This window comes from Ictidomys tridecemlineatus, chromosome 3, assembly GCF_052094955.1.
Source record: "Ictidomys tridecemlineatus isolate mIctTri1 chromosome 3, mIctTri1.hap1, whole genome shotgun sequence".
Lineage (NCBI taxonomy): Eukaryota > Metazoa > Chordata > Mammalia > Rodentia > Sciuridae > Ictidomys > Ictidomys tridecemlineatus.
In genome coordinates, this window is record NC_135479.1 from 211536524 (window position 1) to 211550332 (window position 13809).

Sequence of the window (13809 nt, forward strand, 5' to 3'; positions counted from 1 at the left end):
TGTGTGACAGGGCTGGGCGTCCTGGGGGTCTGATTCCAGGACTCTGTTCCTCCTCCTCCTCTTCTTTCTTTTTATTCGCCAGGGTTTTCAAGGTGCGCTTTCACGTAGTCACATCTACCTGTTTAAGTTGCGTGGCTGGTGAATTCTGACATTGAGAGGTAGACTACTGGTTCTCTCCGGAAAGTTCCATTGTGTGCCTTTGGAGTCAGGGCCTCCCTTTGCCCTCAGCTCTACAATCCACCTTTCACTAGCACACTGTGAATAAAAGGAGCCCAATTATGGTACTCACCAAACAAGCCCAAGGTGTTTACACTGTTTTGAGAACAGCAGGATCTTACAGACTTGCACATAAATTAACCCATGTGCAGCAGTCCTCTCCTGTCCATGGGGGATGCATTCTAAGACCCCTGCAGATTCCTGGAACTGCACACAGTGCCAAGCCTAAGTATACTGTTTTTTTCCTGTCTATTTAAAGACCAGCAACAATAACTGGTAATAAGAGAATAATTCTAGCAACATACTGCAATCAGAGATAGTGAAAGTGCTCTATCTCAAGCATCTTAAATTCCTCTTTGCACTATAGTAATATTTTCAGAATTTGGTTGGTTGGGGTCACTGAAACTGCAGGTAAGGGGGGCACTGTACTGAAACAAGTGATGAATGCTGCCTAATAAAGAACAGCGGAAGTAGTGGCATTGGAACAAGATGGCAGAGAGTGACCGAAGCTGCCCTCCCTGGGCACTGCCACAGGACCTCAGCTGCAGGCGAGCAGGGTTTCAGCTACGATGTGGCAGCTTCAGTTCTCCGTTTCAAGAGGAAACTCCTCTTAAACTGACAACCAGCATTAATACTACCATGGCCCTGTGTGTCCCTGGGGAGTGGGGTCCTAGGGACATCAGCTGCTGTACAGTGACCAGGGAACCAGCTGGAAACGCTAGTCTGTTAGGGGTCTGAATCTCAGGGTGCTGGAGCAGGAAGGAGGACAGCACCGTGGAGAGGACTCACTTAGGAGAAAGTGCACCAACAGTTGGGCGGTGGTGCACGCCTGGGATCCCAGCAGCTGAGGCAGGAGGATCGCGAGTTCGAAGCCAGCCTCAGCAAAAGCAAGGCGCTAAGCAACTCAGTGAGACCCTGTCTCTAAATAAAATACAAAATAGGGCTGGGGATGGGGCTCAGTGGTCGAGTGCCCTAAGTTCAATACCCAATACCACAAAACAAAACAAAATACTAACACCTTATCTCAACCACTGCAGAAGTTGTGCTGGCCATCCAGAACCTTCTGTGCCATTTGTTTTCAAACAAAGTTGACAGCAATGCAAACATCAGTCTGAGTCTTTGGGGGACGAGGCTGAATAGGAAAAGCCAAGCCACTTTACTGGCATGCATGAGATACGTAGGATTTGAAACCTTGGAGGTGTTTACTCCAGATGAATTCAAGAGCCTAGTTGGACATTTCACATGACACAAGAATCCATGAAGTGAGAGGATGTCTCTCGAGGCCTTGGCTAGCACTGTCCCCTGGTTGCCACATACATCTGTTGTGAAATTAGACGAAGGATGTGCATTTTTATAAGACGGAGACAATATCCACGTGTGTCCACTCAGAAGAGTAGGAAGGAAGTGTGCTGGGGTGTCAGCACGGCTCAGCACGGGCCGTTGGATGGTGGATGGTTTCCCACTTTCTTCTTTCTGCGTGTCCAGTCATTTCACAATGACCACATCCTGCTTTTGCAAATAGGAAACAGAGTTCTTTATAAAGGAAACGGGCACAAAGAAGGTTTTTTTAGGGTAAAAGCACGAATTTAAAAAAAATTATGACTGTGGCATAAAGTAGAAAAAGCCTTTCAATAAAACGAATCATGAGTCCCTGCTCAGGAGGACTCCTTCAATAATGGTTTGCTGAACCCCCAGTGAGGCCAACTAATTCTGGCACCGTAAAGGTCAGGATAGCAATTCTAGGAATAGAAGTCAGCACTGGAGGCAAAATTTCAGCCTCTGGGTCTTGCAGAGGGGAAAGTGGGAGCGTGAGGAAGAATTAGAAAGGTTAATGAGCTTGTCCTTGAAAACCTCATCAGCTTTTCAATCAACTTAAAAAAAAAAAGCTGAAGTTTTCTTTTGCCATTAATTTCTACACCTTTAGGGATTAAATCAGTGGAGCTTTTAATGATCATTTTTTTTTTTCGAATGTTAGTAGAAGAATTATAGATGATTTAAAAATATCAGTGGCAAGAAATTAAATCTCTTCTATTCTTACCGCAGAATGTTGGCATTAAGGTCTCTGCTGCTTTTCTGAAAAATCCAGAACTCTAATTGGAAAGGTGCCTTTAGTGGGGCCCTTTGATGTTGCTCAGTGACCAAGGGCCCTGGCTCTGGCCCTGGCTCTCATCCACGGCCTGCTGTCCGGCCCAGCTGTTGCTCTGTTTATCTGTGCTGCCCTGTGGCTTCACTCCCCTAGTTTATCATCATCAAGGGACCCGTGGTCCTTCCTCAATAAAACATTAAAACATAATGCAGAGAAGCATGCCTTTCCCCCCTCTATAAACAGGGATCCAAACAAAGCAGGAAGAGCCTCTTAGCAGGGCGTCCTGGGATCATTGGGGTGGCTCTGCGCTTGGTGTCCCTCCTGTGGGGGCTGTGCCTTCTGCAAAGAATGTGCAATATCCAAACCTTCAAGGTCCCTGAGCACAGCGTACGGCAGAGACACGCGGATTCGTGTTTTTCCTTTAATTATGACTCTTCTGAGGAATCGCCTGTCGACAGGCTGCCATTTCAGGGGAGCTGGAAACCCTAGAATCATTAGCAGCCAGAACATCATGATGCTGCGGCGGGAGGAGGACAGCGCCTCAGAGAGGAACGGCTTGGGAGGAAAGGCGTGGCGGCGGCTGGGTGGTGTCAGCAGCCGCTAACCAGCGCTTCCAAGCCACCCGGAGAGTGACACAGATGATCCTTTCCTTGTTTTGAGGAATCCTGCCACTGCTTGGTAGGCCGGGCCAACAGAGGCCAGGTGGCGGGCACAGAGGCCCAAATACTGAGAAGCACTCTGTCTTCACACGGAAGCCTCCCACTGGACAGGGCCTGGTGATGGCCTCTGGCGTTGGTGGGCAGGCCCCTGACACGCTGCAGTGGGGCCAGTGACTTGTCATCTTCTTTCTTGCAGGGAGGGGACTGAGGCTCTGATCAGGGATTTCCCCAGCAACAGACAGCTGGTGGGGCCCTGGCTCATGCTCTCCCGCCAGACATGAGAGCCCGTGTGAGGTAGGGTCCCTTCCAGGCCTCTGGTCACAGTCATTCTGTGGAGAGGCAGAACATCACGGCAAGAGGGCATAATAGAAGCATTTCACCTCGTAGAGGCAGAAAGAGAGAGAGAGAGAGAGAGAGAGAGAGAGAGAGAGAGAGAGAGAGAGAGCGAGCCTGTCTCTGCCATGTTCTTTTCTCTAACGGGACCAAAGTCAATTTTACATGTGAAGGTCTTTCCAATAATTGGTGGCCAAATGGGCAAGTCTACTGAGCGGAGGGGAGTGACAGGGAGTTGTGGGTGCAGCCCTAAGAAATGAGGGGTGGTCTGGGGCCTCGTTGCTTCAGGGAGCTCTTTGTTCCCTAGCCACAGGAGGCTTTGGAAGAGGTGAACTTCTAATCATATAATAACCCCCCAATTAAATATCAAGCTGAGTTCTTAGAGCAAAACCAACTTCACCCACCTAAATGCTATTGGTGTGGATTCAGAGAACATTCTAAACTGCAATTTGGATCCCCCAAATTAACCAAGCGGTATCCATTTCCCTTTTCATATTCCTCAACCTTATAGAATAAGCAATGATTGTGGCTTTAATGGGAACTTGTAGAGTTTCACTGTCAAGATGGACCTCTCCGAGTACTTGGCTGGATGGTTTTCTGACCGGGTGTGCTGCCTCCCTGGTTCTGGATCAGCATCGATGATGACACAGGTGGTGGCAATCTGGCTCCGACACGGACAGGACTGTGTGCTGGTTTATGTGATGGATGGCAAGCTGTGAACGACGAAGCTCTTCCAGGGGTAGTCCAGACATCACAGAGGAAAAACTCACAAAATGACAGTTTTTAGCCTGTAGTCATGGTCCACGGTGTCACGAAAGGGTTTCGACAACTCTACGGTGTCAGGATGACGGCCTACATCCTTGGAACTACTGGGTTTCTGGGTGCTCTTACTGTGAGGAAACTTGGGGGCTTGTACAGAGCTGCGTCACACTGGAGCCTGGAACAGAGATCAGGGATTCCAACCTCATGTTTGACATTTTAGTATCTTTTCCATCATAACTTCTTGCAGTACTTTTAATTTTAAAAATTATTGTTTGAAAATATTATTTATCTCGATTACTGAGTGTGTCAATCAGCTTTCCATTGTTGTGGCAGAACACCCGAGAAAATCGACTTAGAGGAAGGAAGGTTTATTCCGGCTCACAGTCCCAGAGGTTCAAGTGCCTGGTCACTTGGCACTGTCACTCTGGGCCTGTGGCGAGGCGGAACACCATAGTGGGAGTGTGCAGAAGAGCAGAGGTGCTGACCTCATGGCAGCCAGAGAGCAAGACAGAGGAACGCAAATGGAGAAACAGGACAGAGAGAGAGAGAGGGGAGAGGAGGAGAGAAGAGGAGGGGAGGGCAGGGGAGAAGGGAGGAGGGGTGGGGAGAGGTGGAGAGAAGAGGAGGGGAGGGCAGGGGAGAAGGGAGGAGGGGGAGGGGAGAGGTGGAGAGAAGAGGAGAGGAGGGCAGGGGAGAAGGGAGGAGGGGTGGGGAGAGGTGGAGAGAAGAGGAGGGGAGGGCAGGGGAGAAGGGAGGAGGGGGTGGGGAGAAGGGAAGAAGAGGGGAAGGAACCAGGGACAAGATAGGCCTTCAAGGACACACCCCAGCGATCTACTTACTGCTCTTAGACCCCACCTCCTACATTCCCACCACCTCCAATAATGCTACCAAATTATGAGTCCATCACTGGGTGACTCCACAGCTGAGGTCAGAGCCCCGAGGTCTTACTTCCCAAGAGCCCCCTCCATATACTGTGGCACTGGGGATCAGCCTTCCTTTCACATGTACCTTTGGGGACACTCCAGATCTAAATGGTAGCGCTGGCTCTTTATTCTGTGAGCCAGGCAATGCCAGGCTCACCTGGCCCAGGGGTGGCTCTTCCAAGGATGTGGTTTGGAAATAGATTCACCAGGAGGAACAGTGGGCTGAGAACTCATCCAGTGGCTCACGACCAAAGGAAGCACAAGTGGGTTTTGAGAAGGCGCGTCCTCAGGTCACTTACGAGTCTGCCACTGATGTCCAGGACACAGGGCGTTTTCTATTCAAGCCAACGCTGTTCAGACCTAGGTATCATTGGTGTGCGTGCCATCCTAGATGTAGCTCAGAAGTGTCCAGACATATCTGAATACCTGTTCTAAGCTCAGGGTGGGGAGAAATTGATCCAAAGCCAGCTATTTACTGAGAAATCGGTGGGCTCTTTCCAGCTCGTGGGGCATTGGTGATTTTGCAACTTGTTTGAAAGCACAAGTTCCTGTGCTCAGGTCGGGGCGGCTCTCACATGTCACTATAGACCCTATCTGTGGGGACCCGAGTGGGTAGCCAGCTCCGCATGAGCTCTACAGACTCTAGGCAGGTGCTCCGTGACAGCTTGTCATCTCCTGCCCACACCAAACACCTCCAGCTCCACCTCCTGCCCTGGAGCGTCCTCCTCGACCCCTGGCAGATGCCAGGCATGAGGCGGCACAGTCCAGGCATCGGGAATCAATGCTCCGTGGGATGCCTTGGATGGATGAGGGACAGGAGCTGGGGATAGCTCTTCTGCCCCACCTCCTCCAGGGTCTGTTCTCAGAGTTTTCAGAGCCCTTGAGGGGATCAGCACTGGGTGGCACCTAATGGCGGGCTGGGTGAAGTCACCCACAGAGGCTCCCTCTTCCTGCTTCCCCTCCACCCCCGCTCCGGCATTGCCTTCTCTATTAAAGCCAGAGCACGAATGGCCTTTGCCTCGGGCTCTGCTTTCTGGGAAGCCCAGCTGAGACATATTTTTTTGTTGTTGTTATTTTTCCTGCAGATCTTGGTGCAATGAGACTGTCAGGGAAAATTACTTCAAAAATTATATCTTTAAATACCTCTCCTGCCTGTTATGGATACTTGGCACATACTAGATCATCAGAAGGAACGTTTAAAGGCACACGAGTCTCTTAAATGTGCAATTGTTGTTTAGGTTTCCTTCAACCGGGTTTCCATTGAATTCTGAAAAGCTGTGATTTTATTAATGGCCGCCGATAAGAAAGAAAACCTCTCTTTCTAAGCCCTGTAAGTCCCTTGGTGGTGCCCCAAAATTGGGGACCGAGAGTAGTTGTCATCTGGCTGTGGTCTGCCCTAGCCTCTCTGTGTGGCTTCTCAACAGACTTCACAGCACACAGGCTCGCCACCAGGGTGGGGAAGAGGAAAAAACTAACTTTATGCTGTCATTTTAAAATGATGTGTTGTGACCTTGGGGGGATACTTAGCATGTCCTAACCATGAAACCAGGACAATACTGACATCGAGGATTTTAGGGAAAATGTGTCTGGCTCTAAGGAACCAAGTAGTTTCATGGTTTATGATGGCCAAGGGAAACTGAGTGGAACACACCGTTCCCCAGAGGGGCCCTTCGTGCCCCGAGAAGGTCTCTGGGTGACACTAGGACCTTGCTTGATGAAGTTGGAGGAGGGAGGGTCACTGTGCCCCCAGGAGGACGGGCACAGAGCTGGCTTGAGCTTCGGCCATGTTCTTTCAGGTGACTGAAGCGGGAGGGACTGTCATACACACTTGATGAGTGTCAAAGAAGATGCCGCGTGTGCAGGGCCTGAGGTGTCACGGACGGTCCCAAACAGGACTGGGAAGCCCAGAGCCTGAAAGGGAAGCTCAGGGTGGGTGTGAGTGGAGGTGACCAGGGGAGGACCTGAAGGAGAACATCTATGCCGAGGGCAGGTCTCCTGGGAGAGGAATCTGAGGAGATCCCATGTGCTGGCTGTGCTGCGATTGAGATGGATGTGGATTCGGGCTCCACGACCGCTCCCTGGCCTCAGAAGAAACAACAGACAGACCCTCGGGTACACCAGCTGCATTCCTGTCCGTGGCCATGACTCACTCTCCAGATCCATCGGAAACCGTCAAAGCAGGGTCGCTTCCAGAGACTCTCGGGGCGTGCGCTGGTTCTCAGCTCCGGCAGGGTGTTTTCCGTCCTGCCGTAACCTGGAAACGGGGGCTGTGTATCCTCGCCTGGGGAGATTTCCCCTGCTCTCTGCCTTTCGTAAGGTATTAAATTATAAGAATATTCTGGCTGAACCACACAGTGGTGGTATTCATGGTACTGCGAGATCATTTCTGAAATTCCCAGGAAACAGCTCAGAATCCTCAAAGCTCCTACCACAGTTTACTCTGAAGCCTGTTTATTGTGCCCTACTCTTTCAAGACTTGACTTTCATTATAAAATCAATTAACAGGTAATATTCTTGGGGCAGGACTAGCTCTGCTCAGCAGTCCGTGTAGGGCCTCAGGATGATGAGGTCATGGTTGGGGTGGTGGAGGGTGCTGGGGGGCCAGAGCTTCTACCATTTGGGGGTGGGAGGAGGATGAAGAGAAAAGGCAGTCTCTTTCTCTAGGACATGAACTTCTATCACCTCATGGAAAGAAACCCCTTCTCTCATGGTCTGTTAGAGAATGGCCTTCGTCAGTCCATCCACCCACCCACCTATCTACCCATCCTCCAACCCACTCTTCCATCCACCCACCCATCCATCCATCCACCCACCCATCCATCCACCCACTTATTTCAGCATAGCCCAGCTCTGTGCTTGTGCTATTTAAACTTTAAAAGAAAAAGACTGCACAACATTCCTACAACCACGGCCTTCGTCTCTGGTTTGGCTGCTTCTTCCTGTAAGCCAACGTTCCTCCAAACTCTCAGCCTGTGGGTGCTAATGAAGCTCCTGTCCCCTGCAGACCTTCGTCCGCCTGTCTCCTAACCACGGCCTGCTGTGGAGGCCTGCAGGACCTGCCGCACAACACTGCTCTACACAGGGGCTGAGAGGGAGGCCTGGTCTTTGGGGTTTGGATTCTGGCTCAGTCACTTCCCAGCTGTGTGGCCTTGAGCCAGTTCCTCTGGCCTTGTGTCCACAGGTGAAGCAAGGCTCTGGGAGCTCCCACTGAGTTAGAGAGCTGTCAGAATTCCCCAAGTCAGTGAAGCTTGAGAGTGCTGGGGGCCTGGCCTCCACGGCCGGAGCCGTGACATCTTAATACCCAGCCTGGCATGGACCTTCTCCCTCCAGGACACCCACCACCTGTGTGGCTGTGGTGGCCAAACGGTCACGTGTGGGGGCCAGTCTCCAGGAATAGGTTGGCTCTTGCAAAAACCTCCTACTGCCCCCAGCCTTCCCTTGAAAATGTCACCAGGTCTCCAAGAATTCCGTAATAACGCACTTTGAACGCCTTGTTCTTTTTTGTCAGGATGGTTTTCTGATCCATGACACCATCTCCTGTGACATCTATCAGCTTCGTTTTGCTTCCCTCAAAGAAGACCTGACACAAAAATCCCGTCTTGGAAAGTCTCAAAAGCTGAGTTCTTTTCTCCCTGTGCGCGTTTCCTTTCAGTCTTCCGCTGGTTTCTGGAGGGTGATCTTTTGTGAAAGGTGGCATTGGCGGCATTTGAAAGGTGTTCCTGCTCGAGACGTTTCAGGCAGTGGGGCCACCCTGCATCTCCTTTGTACCTGCATCCCATTCCGTAGGACTTAAAGCGCCGTCCTTTTGTTCTGCAGAACGTTCTTTTTCCTGAGTGCCTATGTGTCGTGCAGGGAAGGGTTTTAGAGACGGCGTAGTTCGCCACCTGGGGCGGCGGCTGCGTCACTGACTGGGCTCATCTCAAGGGTTGTTTGATTTCCATCAAGTGCAACTTATCAGCTCTGTGCTGAAACAGAAGAGGCCCCGAAGTCAGGACAGAAAAGAAGAGACGGGTGTTTTCCTTGCACTGCTCATTGTCTGGCTTCAGTCCAGACGATGTGTACTCCAGGTTCTCTTGGGTGGTAGGGGGTGCCGGGCAGGGGATCTGCATGGTGGTTTGCTCAAGAGCAGTCAGTGACGGTGGGCTGAAGACTGCAATCTCCTCCCTCCGTGCAAACACCCGCAGGAAGAAAGGAGGGGCCCACATTTCTGTGACCTTTCCAACTGGTCTGTCTCCTTTCTTCCCCATTCCTGCCAGAGACAGGTGGAAGCCTCACAGAACAGGGAAGAGCCCCCTAGACCCGGGTGGGCTTTTGCATTTGTGTTGGCTGGGATGCAGGGTGAGGGTGTCAATGACACGTGAGTGGCGTCACTTTGCCTCTCCAGGTTTCCATCCACACAAGGCAGTGAGCATGCACAGCATGGCCGACTGTCAGCACCAGGCGTCATCTGGTTCCCTGTTTACTTACACTAATCAGAACCCGAAGGCAAGGGTTTCCCAATAAAGAGCTGGGACATTCTCATGACAACATTGAATACTAAAGGGAACCGATGGTTATTTTTTATGAGATTGCTTTTAGGCTGAAATCCTTGACCTCAATATGAATTTGACGGTCAGTGGGGGTCACCCATCATGGCCTGTAGTCTCCTATAGCTTTCTCCTCGCTCCGTGTCTGACTGTCTTTCCAGGACTCCTCTTAGGCACTGCTATGTCCCAATGCCTGCTGGACACTAACCTCGGCGAGGAAGCCAGGTCCCAGTCTTGATTCTACTCACTTCCTCCATGATCTTGAACAAATCATGCCCCCAGCCTGCCTCGTTTCCTCCTGCAAGTTTACAGTCACTTCATTTCTTTTCAACTCAAAGCATATTTTCTAATGATGGCAAGAAGGTTGAATTAATAAAATGCCTCTCCCTCCAGGTCCCAGAATAGTTGGGAAGATGGCATCAGGCTGGAGCAAATGGGTGGTGTTCACATTCGCAGTCAACGCCACTCAGCTCCCAACTGCCCACCCAGGAATCACACCCAAAGCTCCAAAGCATACCATAATGACATCTGTGGCACTCTTGTCAGTCTCACAAAATGAAAATGCACAAGTTAGCCATAAACGACGACAGGAAACAATAGCTCAGCGCGAGGAGGAACTCTGACTTTTAGCATCAGAGTTGTTTAGTTGAAAATGATATTTAAAAAGAAGACCTGGGGCACAATGAGTGACAGGAGAGTGCAGCACTGTGAGGGCTGTTGTGATGAAGGGGACATTTCTGCTCCTGCTGTTGGCCCAGAGCCTCTGCTCTCTCCCTCGTGTTCTCAATGAGGTCATTGTCCATCAACAGCAGTCTCCCGTCTGGCTTCCCTGGTGACCTGTGAGGCGCACTGAGCAGTGGTCAGGGAGGGGGCTGCGTCTGCGGGGCTTGAGTCACCCCTCTCCTGGGCTGTCCCTTTTCTGGGTTGGCTCACCACTACCGTGTTCACCATCTGAGCTAAAGTAGCACAGAACTGGATATAATGGGAGAGACATTTGGCAAGAGGAAAGAGACAGGAGAATCCTATTACATCTGATAATTTCTTAAAAATGTTTACTTATTTATTTATGTATTTTTGTTTTTAGCGACAAGGTACTGGAGCGACCAATGGAAAAGATAAGACATCAGGCGAAAACGGTAAGATGACGCGGTGTCCTGCCCCTTCCTCTTGCCCCTCCGCAGCAGCCTTGGGCCCCAGCAGGGGTGGATCATGCCTTCCATCCAAATCTGCTTACTATTTATGTCCCTGCGTCAGTCTAGAGTGGGTTTTAGCAATTCACAGTGAGCACCCTGGTCTGGCTTTACAAAGAAAACAGAGCTAGCTAAATGCGGTGATAAGAGCAGTTTCCCTCCCAAAAGAGGACTCCCATTTGGGGCAACAGGATAATTACCATGCAAATATAGTTCTCTGCTTTCTTCATTAGGGTTGGTGAGAATCCATCCGAGTTGTTGTGAGGATAAAATGAGATCAAATGAGATAAGTGCTTTGAAAACTGTGAAGTGCTCAACTTCTGAAAGGAGGTTTGGAGACTTGCTCCCCTGTTCCTAGCACCCAGAGCAGGGTGCAGGTCCCTGGGGTGGTGCTCACGGGCGACTGGTGCTTTTAGGGTCACCAGCAGACACAAGTAACGGAGGAGAGAGGAGCTTTGGCCTCCTGTCTCTGCAGGCTTCCCTGCAGCCTTAAGTTTCAAAGTTTCAGGAATGAGCATCATCGCTTATGGATTGGGAAACCAAGAAAGGTGTGGGGGTGTTGGGGTGTGGGCAGGAACGGAAGCCAATGGAGGGTGAAGGAAGTGGAGCCCGCTTTGCCCCAGGTCCCTAACTTTAGCAGTGAGATGGCAGGTGACATCATAATGGAAGATCCCTGCCACGCGGAGGAGTCCGGCATGCCCTGGATGATCTCACTTGTGATCAGTTACAGAACGAATCCTCATTTTGTGGGAAACAGCTGTTGCCTCTAGTCAGATGGAATCTGTGCCATGTTGACCAATCATATTGCAAAATGCCAATCTCAAATGCACCTGTGAGGATTCCTTGGGGTCCTGAAGACACTCTGGGTTTCTGAAGTGAGTCTGCACTGGGGCCTGAGCAAGACTCAGTTCCCTCTGTGCTGACCTTGTCCTTCTGGGCAGGGTCAGAGGGTTGACACCTCAGTAAGTAGAGGTTGTCCTGTTCAAAGCAGGGCCTGGGGAGAAAGGAACCAGGGTCCTTCCCAAACCCGGCTGTGCCTTCCTTGCTGCCCAGAGCCTTTGCTGTCTGCTGTGAGGAGCTGGGTGTGTGGGGGATACTGGCAGGATGTCAGAGAGCAGAGGAGGGAGAAGGAGGGGGTTTACAAGCGAGGAGGGAAATTATAGCTGCCTAAAAGAGGAAGAACCAGCTGCCTGACACAGGGGAGCGTCCTGCATGCAGGTCCCTGGAGCAGCATCTTGTTACCCTGTAACGGAGTAACGGAGGAGAGAGGAGCTTTGGCCTGAGGACCCCAAAGAACTTTTGTTTATGCTCCTCGTATCCATTGGTGGCTGCCATATTAGAAATGGAAATGGAGCCCTTTAGGAAGGTTACTTATGAATTCACTAAAAAAAGTAATAAACCAGTTTTCCTGTTAACCTTAGTAACACTCTTTATTTAGGAAACGTGATCACATTCTCCGACACAGAAAGGGTCTCTAGTGGCAAGGGGGCAGTGCTAAGCCTTTCTGCACCTCTTGCATGTCCCGCTCGGCAGAGGGCGGCTGGGTTTTCCTGCCTGCATCTGCATTCAGTGTGTTGTGACAATGCATGACACGCAGCCTCTAGACAATCCCACTGTGCCCTTGTGAGACGAGGAGGTTTTAAAAAGCAAATAACATCTTTTAAGGTTGAATAACATCTTTCACGGTAATACTGTCTTTCATAAGAACAAAAAATGCGTTTGGCCTCCTGGGATCCTCTCAAGGAGGTAGGCACCCAGGGCTCCTGGTCCACACGTGGAAGACCGGGCTTCAGTGTCACTCCTGGCCACACCTGAGCAGCCGGGAGTGTGAAGATGTGGGGGCGGTGTCAGTTCTAGGTGCTGTGTGTGGGGGTCCCTGGTGCTGGCTTTCCCTGGCATCCTACCAGTCCTGGTGGGCACAGCCATGTCCCCAGCTTTGCACCAAAGGGATCTGTCAGCTATCACCGAGGAGGGGACTCTCTGCCTTTCAATGCTGGCAGTTCTTTCAGCTGAAAACTGGTGGAAACACCAGTGGAAACAAGAGGGAGCCTTTTCTGGAGGAATAAAAATTAATCGAATGGAAAAACTGAAGACGCTATGAATAAAGCTCTTCATTATATAATTCTAGATATTAAAAGATACTTGCCTCTGAGTGGTAAAGGGGAGCTAGGGATTATTGGATAATTATAGGATAGTGTCACTGTATAAATCTAAATTATTATCACCATGCTCTACCTTAATTTTAGGTAAAACTGCTTATGTATACTTTATGCACAAGATATATAAATAGAATAGTCAATGTTTTTTTTTTTTTTGAGACTTTTGCCACTAAAAATGAACAAAGACAAAAGCCAGCAATGGCACAGCATAGATTGAGAAGTTTCTAGAAGTGGGCCAAGGGTCATTTTTCTAAAGAATCTGTTATTTAATCTCTTAAATCTTGAAATTTCCATTTTAACTTAATATTGCACACCAGTGAAATTCAAAATATATTACTGTCGCCCCAGCTGTCTAGGGAGGTGTGTGGTGTTAATGTGTTTCCCATTAATATTAAATGACGCTGCCTTCGTGTGTGCAAGGAGAGCGACCCCCGAGAGGATGTGTGCCCTGTGAAACCCCAAAGCACCGACAGTAGCTGCTTAACCATAGCGAACATCCCCACCTTCCAGAGCCATCTGCAAACCAGCTTGTTTTTGTCCCAGGTTCTATAAATTTAATTGAGGCTTCAGCTTGACACAGAAAGAAAAAAGCTGATAGGTGCTTTGAAATTGTATCATCAAGATGCTGGGTCAGGAGCATTAACATTTCAGAGGGTATGTACATTCTTGGGCTGCTAGAATTTTGTTACCTTAGTTAAAAATTATCTCGAGGGAGCTCTAGCTGGGAATCCGGTTTCCTGTAATTCTTGTTGTCATGGTATTTATTGACAAGAAATCTGACATACAGCTGGAGCGTCCCTGGACTCCTCCTCATTTTCCAAGATCGCAGTCTCTAAATATACAGCCCAACAAATCCAGATCTTCCTTATGGCTCTAGGTTTTGCAGAATTGCCGTGGCTCTCAACACAGAATCATCTGCAGTATGGATACAGAATTTTCAGAAATAATAGTTACA

The 13809-nt window shown here is 49.9% G+C and overlaps 1 protein-coding gene across 1 annotated transcript in view; it reads left to right on the forward strand.

The window, feature by feature from the left end:
* The window catches only part of Pcp4 (Purkinje cell protein 4), a 51285-nt gene that overhangs the window by 14438 nt on the left and 23038 nt on the right, over positions 1 to 13809 (forward strand). Inside the window, exon 2 of the mRNA XM_005323473.4 lies at positions 10590 to 10641. Within this exon, the coding sequence (XP_005323530.1) occupies positions 10590 to 10641 (52 nt within the window). The remainder of the gene's footprint in view (positions 1 to 10589; positions 10642 to 13809) is intronic.